General features: G+C 41.9%; 1 protein-coding gene across 1 annotated transcript in view; it reads left to right on the top strand.

Annotated features, from left to right (window-relative positions):
- The first annotated feature begins 8,008 nt into the window (after positions 1 to 8,008).
- The window catches only part of GALNT12 (polypeptide N-acetylgalactosaminyltransferase 12), a 46,587-nt gene continuing 40,146 nt past the window's right edge, over positions 8,009 to 14,449 (top strand). The window contains exon 1 of the mRNA XM_054285105.1: positions 8,009 to 8,388. Coding sequence (XP_054141080.1) covers positions 8,009 to 8,388 — 380 coding nt within the window. The remainder of the gene's footprint in view (positions 8,389 to 14,449) is intronic.

Below are 14,449 nucleotides of genomic sequence, written 5' to 3'. Positions count from 1 at the left end.
CGAGCGGCTCGGCCGCCCGCGACCGCCCCTCCGCCGCCGGGAAGGCAGCGGGGAGGAGGGGACTCGGCCGGCAGGAGGAGGCCGGCCCAGGGCGGCCGCAGCGCCCCGGCCGCTCTCGCACGGCGTGAAGGGGGAGCCGGGCTGGGCTGCGCTCCTCGGAGCCGGCGAGGGTTGTCCCAGCCTGGGTCGGGGGTCTCGGCGCCTCTCCTGCCCCGCTTGCAGCCCCAGTGGTGTCCCCCCGCCTCGCCCAGCCGGCGCCGGTGTCCTCACGGCTCCTGCCCCCACGCCAGGGATTTCTGCGCCCTGGGCTGCAGCCGTTCCGCGCCGTTACTGACTGCCGCACATTAAATGTCCCCGCATCTGTGGGGCTTATTTTCACCTGACACAAAAATTCCTTCTTCTTCTTGCTTCACAGCGCGACTTCCTACAGCCTGGCGCGGTCCCTCTGTCAGCCCCGCTCCGTGTACCTGATACTTCAGCTTTTACTTACACGGTCCTACTTTATGTCTCCTTTAGCTCCAAAGCGGTGTCTCTCTTCAATGAAATACAGGACTCAAAGTTCACTCTTTTCCCCTACAAACACCCATCTCCTGACAGCACTGATTAGTCTTTCAGTTTAAAATGTTTGTGCATAAAATGTGAATTTCTTGTGTGTCTTCTCTTCAGTTTCAGCCCCCCAGGAAGTCCTGAAATATTTTCTAGGTTAAACTGATTTTACAACATCCAAAGCAAGGCAAAAAAGAAAAGAAAAATCTTGAACTTCGTAACTCAAATGATATCATCTTGTGTCCCCTATCTATAAAATCAGTGACTTCAATGGCAGGACAGGGCACTTGTTATAGGGTGGAGGGTTTGGGGAGGAGAAGACTAGGAAAACTTAAAAGGAGTGTAAAACTATCAAATGCCACTGATGTAGCCAAATGTAGCCATCCCCTGGTTTTAGGCAGTGGCATTCTTATCTTCCAAGTTATACAGCTTTTTGGCTCTGATACACTGGCAAATCCAGATTGCCAGATCATCATGGCAAAGGGCCAAACTTATTTCACTTGGAGAAAGTCTACAGCAAACAAGAGTCTTGGCTGCAGTTATGGACACTTTTCCTTTGGAAAAGTACCATTCATAGCAAAAAAAAAAAAAAAATTGCATATTTATAATTACAGAAATAATAGAACAATTTCCTGGACAGGGCACGTATTCAGGGATACTTCTTTCATTATAGATAGCATGTAGAATATTTAACTCATGAAGAATATTTAAGCATATATCACCTACATTTATGTTAAATAATTTTCTTAAGCATAAAGAAGCTTATAGTGGCCATCAGCAGAGTGAAGATGCATGGCTAAGGAGAATTTTGGTCCAGCCAAAACAGCCTACAACCATCCTTGCATTATAACAGTATGACAAGTGTGCTGTTGTCAATAAAGCTGGATGGTGCAATTGACTCTTTTTAAGATTTCAGAGCCTGGAAGAAGGGAATGGCAAGAGTGATTAATGCAATACATTATTCATGATGGAAGAAAATTGGGTCATACTTACCATATCAAAGTGCATGCTCGGGTATTGTCAAATTAGTGACAGGATCACTCCAGTTTATCTTTGAGATCAGCTACTCAACATGTTGATCCTACAAATTTATGTTATGTAGCTGATGGTTATGCTATCAATTTCTACTAATGGTTTGAAACTCCAGACAAAAATATCATGAATGGAATTAGAAGCCTATCAGCAAAAGACGCAACGCTTATTTTAAGAGCATGAGGGGTACATAGGAAGACATATATATAAGACATAGGAAATATTTGATGGGGTTTAAAAAAGGAGAGGGGAAATTATTTGTTCTGAATTCTGTTGCTGTCATCTGATGGTCATTATCATCTTCAGCTGGCATCCTCGGCATTTATACTGGTATGATCACTCAGGGATTTCTGTCACTGACTGACAATCAAGGCAAGGAAAATAATCAAATTTCTTCTGAAATTAATAAACTGCTATGGAATATTCTCCTGGATGATGCAGTACCAAGCTCTTTACAAAATACAGGACTTGATTTCTTCACCAATGAAAGAACAACCTAAGCCTTTCAAACAGTTCATTAGGATAAGATAATGGAGAAAGCTTAGTTTGGAAGATAAGATGGGACAAAATGAAATCAAGATTCTCTGTGTGTTAATTGTTCAGAAGATTTATCCAAACTGCATCTTTGTCCATTCAGTGAAAAATGCATTGATTTTGACAAGAAATTCATTTACATCAGTTCTGTGCTAATTTGTATAGGTCAATGTTAGATTGCTCAAAGGTTAAAATAATTTTAAATTACAGGACAAAGCCCTAATGAATGAAGAAATTAACTACTTTCAAATAAAGAAGACGAGAAAAGTGCAAGGAACAGAACAGGCCACCAAAAAGGGCAGAACACATAGGGTAGGAGTACACATGTCAGGAATCAACAACTGTGAAACTTCTGTAACATAAGAGAGGAGTTATGTTAACTTCTCTAACATCTCCACTGCTGATGATCTCAAAACACCAGCAACACCACCACCAAGGAAATACAAGTTTTATTGATGCTACTTATCCTGTGATGTGTAATAAAAGAGATAGATTACTTAAAGTCATTATTCTTCAAGACTCAGAACTAAGCATTTGCCAAACAAAGCCTAGGAAACCATTAGAGCATGTAATGTACCTGTGGAACTAGTAAAGTAAGTATAATATGGCAAATGAGCAATGGTATAGAACTACAAATTGGCCAGGTAACAAAAAATTCCATTGCTCTTACAGTAGTAATAGGATGTAATACATTTGGACACATGCCATGACACATGAGCAAATCTCTACCTCACGTGTAATTCAGGATCATGTAATAAGGAAAACTGTAAAAATGCCGTCGTAATCAAAAGCCTCTCAGAACTGTAGAAATGCAAGTAGTCAAGCAATCTGTTCCAAAGAAATCCATAAAACTAGAAACAGCTGACTCACTCACAATCTGCATTATCAAAGTGTGAGGATGGTGGCATCTCAAATCCCCAAGTATGATGGCTTTTTTCATGTCAATTTAAGAGGTAAAATACTTATTTTCTACTGTAAAATCTTACTGATGTGAATCACAAGAAAGTCATACTTCTGAGAAAAAGAAAACTGAATTTTTAAGTATGTCTTTTGTGTGAAGACACTTATGTCTGTCTTAATGGAAAGGAAGACATATATTAGAAATACCATCAGAGAAAAGGAAATGCTTCCCCAGTATCACTGGACTTATGTATGTTTACTGTGGTCCTTTCAGGCATAGAAACAGAAACAACCTTGAAAAAATTACTAAAAACCAAATGGTAGTAAGTAGCTACAGTGTAGAGTGACATAGATTAATTTCACAACATACTATCTGCTTGACTTCTTGGTTCAGAATTTTAATCATGGTTTTCTCTTTGTCTACTATGACCAGCTGCGTTACCTTTATGAGGAATTTACTTCATTGTTTCAGAATATGCCATAATTTTGACAAACTTTCAAAAAGTATTTGCAACTCAGTATTTTAATTCATTGTGTCTGCATGAAATTCTGAAAAATTAGTCAGGTTTCCAACATAACATATCTTCCTTAACATCATACCATACTTTGTGAGCAGAACTGCAGTTTTGTTCCAATACTTTCTGACAGCTAAGCTTCCTGGCGTAGGTTTCCTTTATGTACCTTATCTCCACTGCCTGCAGTTCATGCTTCTATTTAGTTTAAGAGCAAAATTATATGGAAGCAATACCTACCTACAGCAAGCAAATATATTGATTGGTGTCTTTGACATGCATGTTCTGACTCTGTCTGTCTGTCCATCCTGGCTTGTATGTGACCTTTTGAGCAGGCATTTTGTGTGTGTAGTTTATCTATGGGTGCACATACATGTTCTACAGAGATCTGCAAACTGGTGCAGCTGAGGTCTTGCCCAAGTAATCCACTGAATGCTGCCTCATCTTATTCACCTGTCACTAGGAGAATTTCACAGCATTCATCAGCCTGATAGAAGATAGGCAACAGTTTCTATCTCAGCCATCAAGTCTGTGGTTTTATTCTGTTTTATTTTTGGGGTTCTTCCTCTCAACTCCTTGATCTCTCTGCCTCTACACTATACACCCAGCTTCCCTCTTGACCCAAAGCATCCCTGTAAAACAGGGTTCCTGCTGAAGCACCGAGGACCCTTTGGCCCCGGGGAAACAGGGTGCGGCTCATTTCGTGTTTTGCATGTGCTGTGCAGCTGTCTCAAATAAAGAGACTTTCAATCCAAACACATTTATTTAAACAAAAAAAATCCTTGGCAGTGGTAGTGCAATAGGCTGAATAATAATATTTTAAAAATATTTGTGCTAATAAAGGAGAGAAAGAGCAGCCAATGTGAGAACTGGGGAGGTCTACAGGGCAGTGCAGTTTTTGTGCACAGTTAAAACAATGGTGAACAATGACCCCATAGGTCCTATGCTATCTCCAGGGAGTATGTTTTATAGCTTGGATGATTCTTCCTCTCCTTAAGCAAATTTCCTATCTGTGTCCAAAGTATTTGTACATGATGGTTCATATCATATTCTTCTGATTTTTTTTCTTTAGAATATGTAAGCTTTGGCTTTTTCTAGAACTAGGAACTTTATTCTGAAATACACTATTTGAGACTTTATTTTTACCTGGAAGTGTGAATTTAGGAAGCTGTTTAACTTATTGAAAATGCAGTCTTCCCACTCTATTTCTATTTGACATTTTTGCTTTCTACACACAAAAGAAAAAAGAAGGAAAAGTTTCTATGAGGTGAATTTTAAATATTTGGCAAATTTAATAGCTCTGTTTTTTCTGTAACGTATATATCATCACTAAAAATAAGAATACCTTTTAATAACTATACAGGTGTTAAATAGTTCATCATATCTTACCTCTTTAGGGATTCCCTATATGTAAACATAGTCCTTCAATAAGCTCATGTATTTTAGGTGAACTAAATATTACCTGTATTTCAAACATATTTCAGAGAGCAAGAGATACATCCTTAATTTCAGTTATTACATTAACTATTATGTAAATTCTTGTGGACAATTGCATATTGTTGTCATTAGTCTTTTTCTCTTAGTGCTTTTTGAAAGGTTTAGTTAATATTTTGGATACTTTTTGAGGAGAAGAAAAATTTTTCTGTTTTTAAAAATAAACTTTTAACAGCCATTAATTATTCTATTGATCTTCTGATTTAATTTGGACAACTAAGGACACAATAAATATTTCTAGATAAGTAATTAGAGCTTTTATATGACTTGTTTGGTTACTCTACTTATCTTTGCTTGAAACTCCTGAAGCACTTGAAATTATAACTCACTAAACACTAAAAAGTCATAACAAATTATTTTAACTTCCATTGTTATCCAACCTGAAAGAAACAAGAGAATGGCTTAAAAGGAACTCTTCCATGAAAATTTTGCTACAAGTTTTATGGCTAGCAGTAAACTCATTCATTTGCCTTGTTGATTGCAGATTTTTTTTTTTTTCCTGCTGGGCCCTATTTTTATGTTCAGAGATAATTCTTTACACCTTAACTATTTCAGCCCAGAATGTTCAGTCTTCCCATCACATTTACATCCCAAAAATGTTTGAAAAAGTTTGACAAAGCATGTTTTTACCTTCATATTCTTTACATCTTGTACAAACTTCTTTGTGAATGCAAATAATTGAGTCTTTATGATTTTTGCATTAGCCTCATTCCTGTACTTTCTCTTGATGAATTTCCTCTGGTTGATGTGTTTGGATGTGATCCCCAGGGAACTCCTATTTACTGGCAATACTTCAATTCCCACTGCAATGATCATCACAGAAAATCTTCACCCATTACTTTGCCATAAGAGCATTATTACTGCTGAGAGCAGTTCTGTAATTTTTGGTTCTCTGTTTCCCATTTTTTTGTTTCAGAACTTGTTTTGGTCATGTGATGATGTTCTTGTGCTTCTTCCATATTGCTTCTTCCATATTGCTGCTATATTTATTTATATAAAATACAGATTTTTATAATATTTAAGAACCTCTGCAGCAGAACTCTCTGTTTTTTTTTTCTTGGGGTCTTTTTGTTTTGTCTTCAGACCCAAAGTTTGCTAGACACAACATCCTTTATATGCAATGTAAATTCTCATGTCCAACATATTGATATTTAGTAGTTTAGTACAAAGCATATTGAAACTAGATTTATGCCTATATAATTTCCTGTGATAGCTAGCTGTATAGCTGCATAAGAAATAATCTGTCCATAGACATATTCATTGCAAATCCACCTAAATGCCTTGATTTATACTAGCTTGCCACAATCAGAATCAGTCACTGGTTTTCAGCACCCTTCTGTCCAGAGCATGGCCCCCACAGTAGTTGAGTCTGCATTTGTTGTCACATACAATATTTATTATCATGTAAAGTCAGAAAGAGCTCATAGCTGTATGCTCTGACCCTGATAGTGGTGACATTTTTATTTTTTCCCTTCCTTAGTGTTAGTTTCACTCTCTCCTCAGTAGTGCTGGTGAGCACCGCCCAGTGCTGTGTACTGAAGTTCTCTCTCTGGGCATGACCAAACTCCTCTGCTGGGCTGATCTTGACAGGCCTCCAACAGCAGAGGATGTTGCAGTGAACATGGAAAATGCATGGAGCAAATGACGCCTCGAAACCAGTTCCAGTTCCCTGCTGCTAGTGAGAGAGAAACTGTATCCAGTCATGTTACATTTATGCTGAAGTATTTCAAATGCAAAATCAGGAGCTCTCCTGTAATCTCAGGTCTCCACATCACAAGTTTCGGCAGATGGTGCTTCATACTGTTAGGAGCTGAAGTAAAACAAGCAGTATGGATATCTTGTTGAGTATGAAGCAAGTCTGAAAGCTCTAACTAGTGCTGCTGTTGTTTTTTCCCTCCATGATTCTGTCAAGCCATGGAATGAACTGCCTATTATGTGTATAATAAACTTGGGATTTTCACTAGCATTTTGGATTTCCCTCAATGAGGCCACATTGGTTGACTTTTTTCAACCAAGAACACTCCTTTCTTCAGCCAAAAACCTTGTCATTAATACCTACGGTTTCTTAGCCAGTGTTCTGCTCTACTTCTGAAGCACGTGCTATTTCTAGAGGCAGCAGAATGGATGAAGCCTGGTTTCCTATCAATTTGCTCCCTTTAACCCATAAGCTCTTCCTAGCCCCTCTGTGGGAAATAACCTCCCTTGTTGTCCTGCAGCTCTTAACAATTTCTGTCCATAGACAGCAAGTCTTGGGGCTATCTCAATCACTTCCAGAGGCCAAAGCAGCTTGTTGTGGCCCTGACAGCTCAGTGCCAGCAGATCTTTCCCTTGCTGGGGAAATGGCATATCCACCACGCAGCTACCAGCGCTTATGAAGGTCTCTGAAGTTTCAAGGCAACCAGATCACCTTTCCCTTGAAGGGTGACAGCAAAGGCAACATGCTTTCTTCCCTCCTCCCCGCATCCCAGCTCTGTGTGATCTGGCAGAACTGGGATGGCTTCCACTCCCTCCTTGCCCCGGGATGGGTCAGCACCAGCACTGGTTCCACCGGTTGTGGTACCCAGGGTGAACGCGGAGCAGGTTGGAGCTCCGTGTGTGCCTTCCCTGGGATGCCGGAACCCTCGGGGGACAAGCAGCCTTCCGAGCACCAGGAAACCGAGGGACATCGTTCCCGGGAGGCGGCTGGCGGGCGGCAGGGGCGCACACGCCCGGGGGACAAGCGGGGCGGGTTCCCTGTGCCGGGGTACCGCTCCCCGGCCCGCGGCAGCGCCGAGCCCGGCTCTTCCGCGCCGCGCCCCTCCGGGCTGGCCGGCGGCGGGGCGGGGAGGAGGGAGGAGCCGGCGGCGGAGGAGCCGTGCGGGCTTCCTGGCGGGGCAGCGCTGCCGGCGGGGCGGCTGTCGCGGCGTGGGCAGGTCCTGAGAACTTCGCCGAGCCTGCCCGGGGCGGAGGCGCGCCCGTGTCCGTGAGACGGCAGCCGCCGCTCACTCGGCATGGCCGGCCGCCTCGGCCGCGGGATGTGCTGGGGCAAGCGGGGCCGGGGCTGCCGGGGCGAGGGCGCGCTGCTCGCCCTGGGGCTGCTGGCCGCCCTCGGCTTCCTCGTGTGGCGGCACGGCTCGCCGCCCCTCCGCGCCGCCCGCCGCGCCCCGCCGCAGCCCCCGTCCCCCGACTCGGAGCTGCTGCGGCGGCCGGTGTACGCCAAGCCCGCCCTGGACCCCGGGGCGCTGGGGGAGCTGGGCCGGGCCGTGAGGCTGGAGCTGAGCCCCGCCGAGAAGCGCCGCCAGGAGGAGAGCATCCGCCGGCACCAGATCAACATCTACCTGAGCGATCGCATCTCGCTGCACCGCCGCCTGCCCGAGCGCTGGCATCCGCTGTGAGTACCGCCGAGGGCAGGTGGGGCCGGGGCAGGGGAGCCGTGCCTGCCGCTGCTGCTGCTGTGGCTCAGAGAGCCGCTCCGGCAAACCGGAGTGTCTGCTGGCAGCGGGCAGCGCGGGGTAGTCCGGTCTCCCTCAAGTACCTCTCGCTCAGGAGCGTGGAGGCTTTTGGAAACTTTCCCATCACAAACGCTCTTGGATCACAGCGTTCGCTCTCCGAGTTAAGTTGATTGGTGACTTTGCCAGGCTGCCGCACGTACACAAGGCAGTACGAAGCCGCGTGTTGGTGGAGTGTGTACAGGTTGTTTCCCCAGCTGTAGCCCTGGTAGTGTGTTTTCAGTCCTCAAGCTACGCTGCTCTGTCATGTTTCTCCTGCTGCTGTCCCCTGGGTCAGTCACCATGGGCAGCAGCATACTTTCTCAGTCACTCCCAGCTTTACAAATGTTACGCTTCCCAGATTTCAGCTGTGCATTGTCTTCAAATGTCTTAAGACACACAGTTTAAAGGAGATTGTGTTATCAGCAGTTTTACCAGGAGTGAGCTAGAAATGGTGCTCACAAAGGTGGCTAACAGTGTTCTAAAGTGGGACTGTGCTTGATCCGGGATGCATGCTTGCTGGGACAAGGTGCATTCACTAATTACATGTACGGTTATGACACCAGCGGCAGATAATGGCACAGGCAATTGCAAACAAAGGCTTAGATAGTGTTTGATGAGGTGGCTCACGTTTACGGGCAATGGCTCAGTGCAGCTGTGAAGCCAGCGTGGCACAGCAGGTCTGACTGCTGTGCCCTTGTGCAAATACTCCGGGTGGCACCTCTTGGGCTGTCCTGTGAGTGAGCTGCTGGCTGGTGAGAGGAAGGGCCAGCCAATTAAGGGGATATGCTAGCTATCAGAGGGGTTGGGATGGAGCCACGGCTGCTACTGACTCCTCACTTGTGTTTCACTTGAGCTTGGCTTCAGCTGGTTTGTTTCATTGCAGCCGGTTTGTAGGATATGGTAGCAAAAAGCAGTGGAAAAAGCAGGGCTCTGGCTCTCCTGTGCATTCACTTCACGCCCGTGTGTCCTGCCCAATGTTTCACCAACCCTAATTGTAAGTGCTGAATCTAAAGCATGAATCTTAGGATGGCTTTCAAAAAGTTGCAATGCAAATGCAAAGCCTTTTGATCATAAGTTTAAGCCTGACACTGGGCTTGTTTTACTTAGTTATTATTCCCCTCTTATCAGCAGTCTGTAGACCATAGGTCAAAAAGGACCATTTAAGTTTCATTTCCATGGGAAGAATTAAATCATTTCAATGAGTTATTTTGGACTTCTGCCATTTCCCTATGAAAGGGTGTTAGAAAAAATGGAAGGTCACAGTTGTTGAATAGGAGACATTATAGATGGGTGTGGGTGACTATTCTAGAAATGAAAATAATTTAAATAGATTTTGCTACAACAGCAGACCCTTTTTGATTTGAATATATGGATGCTGAAATGACAAAATGTATCCAAACCAGAAGAATCACAGAAGCATCAGTGACATAATCTCAGAGATAATTGCCTTCTGAAGCTGGGGCTGTATTGTACTGTTGGCAGGTGCTTCATGCCTTTGTGCACAGTTAAATCTAAATTATGGCAAAAATGTCACAGAGCATCTCTCCAACTCACACAGCAAATGTAAAAAACTTTCCCAAAGGCAATTTTGCAATGAAGTGTAGGAAGGAAGACCATGTAAGAGATTGAAGTAAAAAAACTCCATAATAATAAAAAAAATTGAAGAATTTATCACCAAGCCCAGCCCACAGCCATAGAAAATGCATTGCACTTAGTTCCAAGATTAGAGGTTATACAGTTTGAAATCTCAAGTCTAGGGGAAATTCCTTTCCTTTCCTTTCCTTTCCTTTCCTTTCCTTTCCTTTCCTTTCCTTTCCTTTCCTTTCCTTTCCTTTCCTTTCCTTTCCTTTCCTTTCCTTTCCTTTCCTTTCTTTTCGTAATGCTTGACTATATATGACCTTTAATGGACATTTTGTTGATGGGTGAGACTCCAATTATAGGAAATAAGTAGTAATGGTAGATGGCAACTAGACTTCAGCGGTCCACCAAAATCATGCAAAGGCTGAATTTTATATGTGATCAGTGAGACAACTTTGGTACCAGAAGGTGACAAATGCACCATTTTTTTAGTGGAGTCCCAAGAGAGAACCAGAGAACTGTGTGCTGGCAATCCTTGGATCTTTTCCAGGCATGTTATCTACAAACTGTGGTAAGGGAAAGAATTAGTAACAGATGGGAGGGTGTGATCTGTTGAGAAAGTTAACAAGGCTTTTGTCAAGGATGACGTGTCTTACAAATCTATATGAGTTCTTTGAAGGTCATAATTATATGGATAAAGAAGTGTGTTGTTATTTGATGAGCTCCCTAAACAACTGTGAAATAATGTGGAAATTCCTTGCATTTATAAATAATTGAGTAGAAGTTGCGAACAGTTTTGTTTTTTTATTTTGGGTGGGGTTTTTTCCAGTTTTTTTGCTTGGTTAGTTTTGGTTTTTGTTTGTTTTAAGGAGTGAAGATTAAGTCCCACAGAAATCTGTGTTGGACTCAATGCAGTTCAGCTTACAGCATGGCTTTCATAAAGAAGTGACTAATTTACAGGTCTTCAGCCTGAAAGACAGGTGGCCTGCTGGAAGTCTATCTCCTGCAGGATTCCTGCAATACATGGTTGATGCATGAAAATGGATAAAACAAATTCTGCCATCTCCCTGTTCCAAAAATCCGTTTTTTGTAAAGCATAGTCTATCCACTAGAAAATTTAAATCAAATATTCAGGAGGTATTGATGGATATTATGCTTGGAGACTCTGTTCTGGGCTATGGGCTTTTGGTCTGTTTCAGCATATTCTTGTGTGTGTGGAGGCAATCTGGACATTTTAGATACCAAAAAAATGGGAGAATAAAAGGGAAACAGAGACAACATTATGGCCACCTGGATGCCCCAATGCTCCTTTTGATGATAATGTCCTCCCACACTGATCAATGAACCCACTCTTTGTGTGTGAATCGGTGAAAACATTTTAATCCAATGAAAACTAGAGTTTTGCTAATAAGATAGAGAGTATCTGAGTCAGTAAGCTCTTAAATGTGACATGCAAAATGATTGCACAAGGTGTTGCTGTGCCAGAAACTCGTGCCAAAAATCTTTTCCTACTACTGCATGTTGTACATCCTGGACCTGCCATGGGAACAGAAGCGTGGCAGGTATTTGCTAATATCTATGTCTGGTAATACTGTACAGGAAGAGAAGAATAGTTTGGCTCTCAAATAATGTATTGATTGATGATATTTGACTATGAATCCGAGAGGTTCCCAATATAGATCTTTCTCCTACTAATATATTCCTCACAGTGAAAATATTCAGAAAGTTGTTATTCCTTCTTGTTCCCACCACCATAACCTGATTTTTGTGATGACTGATTCTGTTTCTATTGACCTATAGACCCAAAGAACTTGACAACTACAATTGTTGCCTTTAGACAATTTCTGCTTCCTTTAACAGTCTGAGCTTGACATCAGCAACTGAAAATGTGTTTCATCACACAGGAATTGTTTCATTTTATTGAAAGTAAACAAATAAACATTATTTATTAATAATCTATAAAAATATCCACTTGGAAGAATCTTATGGATAAGAATGTAAGTTACTAAACGATGATACAGTTTGTACAAGGCTAGAAATGAAATAAGCCATAGATCAGAGAAGGATGGAGATTGGAAGGAAACTTTGGGTATCTAGTCCAACTTTGAAGCCCCCAAGGATGGAGATTTAATGATGTTTGAACACCCCCTTACATGCAACATCACTGCCACAGTGATTTATTTTTATTGTTGTCCCCTGATCGTAAGGTTGTCTGGATAGCTCAGCTTGTCTTCCCAACATCTACCCTTCATTTCTTGAGTTGGTACTCATAAAGTGAGCAACAATTACAGGAGGTTTAAAACCAGCAAGTGTCTTCTGTCAGACTTTGACTTACTGAGGGCCCTGTTGGGGCTGATGCCCCTCTGTAAGTGTGTGTCATGAGCTTGGCCATGGGTTTGGCTGCTGCTGCTCTGCCTTCCTCCCCCTGCAACAACACGTCAGCATAGTGTCCCATGGGCTTCTCCTTGTGTGCTTGTTTTACAGGACTGTAGGGCTAGGCAGACAACTGATATGTTCTCTTAGGCTTTTACTGCTTATTACAATGTGTAAGAATTACATTTCCAGTTTTTCTACATGAGTTCTTTTAGATTAAGGGCTTTTTTCAAGCATTGTTTTGGATTTTAGGCATTCTGCTATTTATTTCTGTATTACAGTAGGGATGCATTGCTCACTTATTTTGGGGATAGTTTCTGTCAAATCACACAAGTTGCCTTTCAGCTGACTCTAGGTACAAAAGGAGCAAGTCAGGACCCGGCATTTTTGTGCTGACTCAGCATTTCATGTTTTCTCTTTCATGGTAGAAGCCTGATTCAGCCCTTGGGACTCATTTTACTTGTGATCACAAGGAAATGGATTTTTAATTCTTTCCGGTCTTTCCTAAGTAGCCACAAAAGCCCCCAAAATACTGAATGTGGTCTGCATAGTATTTTTCAGCTATTAAAAAAAAAGTTTTAGTGGTTTGTTCTTTAATTCTAGGTAATCTTTTGTGTTTTGGAGAGATTCTTTAAATAATTTCTTTATATGTGTGATTTTATGTATATGTTTAAGTGTCTGTCCATATATCTTCAAGTGTCTTTGTTTAGATAGCTAGATATACACAAATTCTCAAATTCTTCTGCCACCACCATTTATGCCTATGATTTTATTTATTTGGGGGAAATATTATGTTTGACTTTACCAAAACAATCTTGTGCTAAGATTGTTTTGTCTTTCAATACTGTTTTTCCTGTTTGTTCCCATAATTGAATTTGATTCTCCCAAAGTCTCTCTTCTGTGGTTTGTTTTGTTTTCTGGGCTGTAAATACTAAATTATACCAGGATATTTGTCTGATAGTATCTTGCTAGCAAGTTCCAAGAATAAGCCTTGGTACTAGGTTTTGGTTCCTTTTCTACTCCAAAAATCACAGCTACTCCTGCCAGGAGTTTTAACCTGACCCTGTTCTGGGAAAAGGCACAGCAGCAGCTGAGTGTTTCCCTCCTCAGCTCACAGTGAAAGATTGACTTCACCCAGGAGCTTCTCTTTCATCTCTTACCTAAAGGTGAAATAACTGCAGTGAATATCTATCTATCTATCTATCTATCTATCTATCTATCTATCTATCTCTATATATATATATAGATATAAATTTTATATTTTTTGTGCTTATAGGAAATAGAGCCCTTTGAAGAGGTGATCTGCAGCAGCTTGAACTTTGTGGCACATCCCTTTCCTCTAAACCATCACCTGATGGTGCACCTTGTGCCCAGAGCTGACTTTGGCCCGGGTGCTCCCAGCTTTGTGTCTGATCAGGAGACACAGCACACGACTTCTTGCAAGCCAAGGCTTTGCATTAAACACTTAAGAGTGTGTTTGGTGTAGTAGTTTTGGAACACTGTGGTCACTTGTTTGGTGTTAGGATTTTTTGGTTTGATTTCTGAGCTTTTTAGAAATCCATAATTGTTTACTAGTAACAGCATTAATTATAATACCTTTTAGTCATTACTTTAGTGTTAGTTGGCAGGATTTCTTTAATATATAAACAGGTTTTAGACCTGAAAAGCAATGTTTCCCTAGGACATTGCATTCTTTCTTCAGACAGTAAGTGGGGTAAAAATAATTCTTCCCTATAGTTGGGGTTTTTTGTTTGTTTGTTTTGAGTTTTTTTTGTTTCTTTTTGCTTTTCTTTTTTAAAATAAAAAAGCTTGCAGTAAAAAATGAAGCAATGCTTCCACTATTGCTTTGATATTCAGGATATTTTGCTACTTTTGTTTCCTGTCATCTGTAAAAATGTGTCACTTTTCATTGTCATTATGCTTTTAACAACCCCCAGCAAATATTTTCCAGAAGAGCTCACATGATTATTTTTCACCGCTTTCCTTTCCAGCTTCTGGTAGACTTCCTCA

The sequence above is a fragment of the Melozone crissalis genome, unplaced genomic scaffold (genome assembly GCF_028551555.1).
Source record: "Melozone crissalis strain CALT ecotype California unplaced genomic scaffold, PUWL_Pcris_2 ptg000042l_1, whole genome shotgun sequence".
Taxonomy (NCBI): Eukaryota; Metazoa; Chordata; class Aves; order Passeriformes; family Passerellidae; genus Melozone; species Melozone crissalis.
The sequence above is the reverse complement of the archived record's forward strand: the minus strand, read 5'-3'. Positions and strand labels throughout refer to the sequence as shown.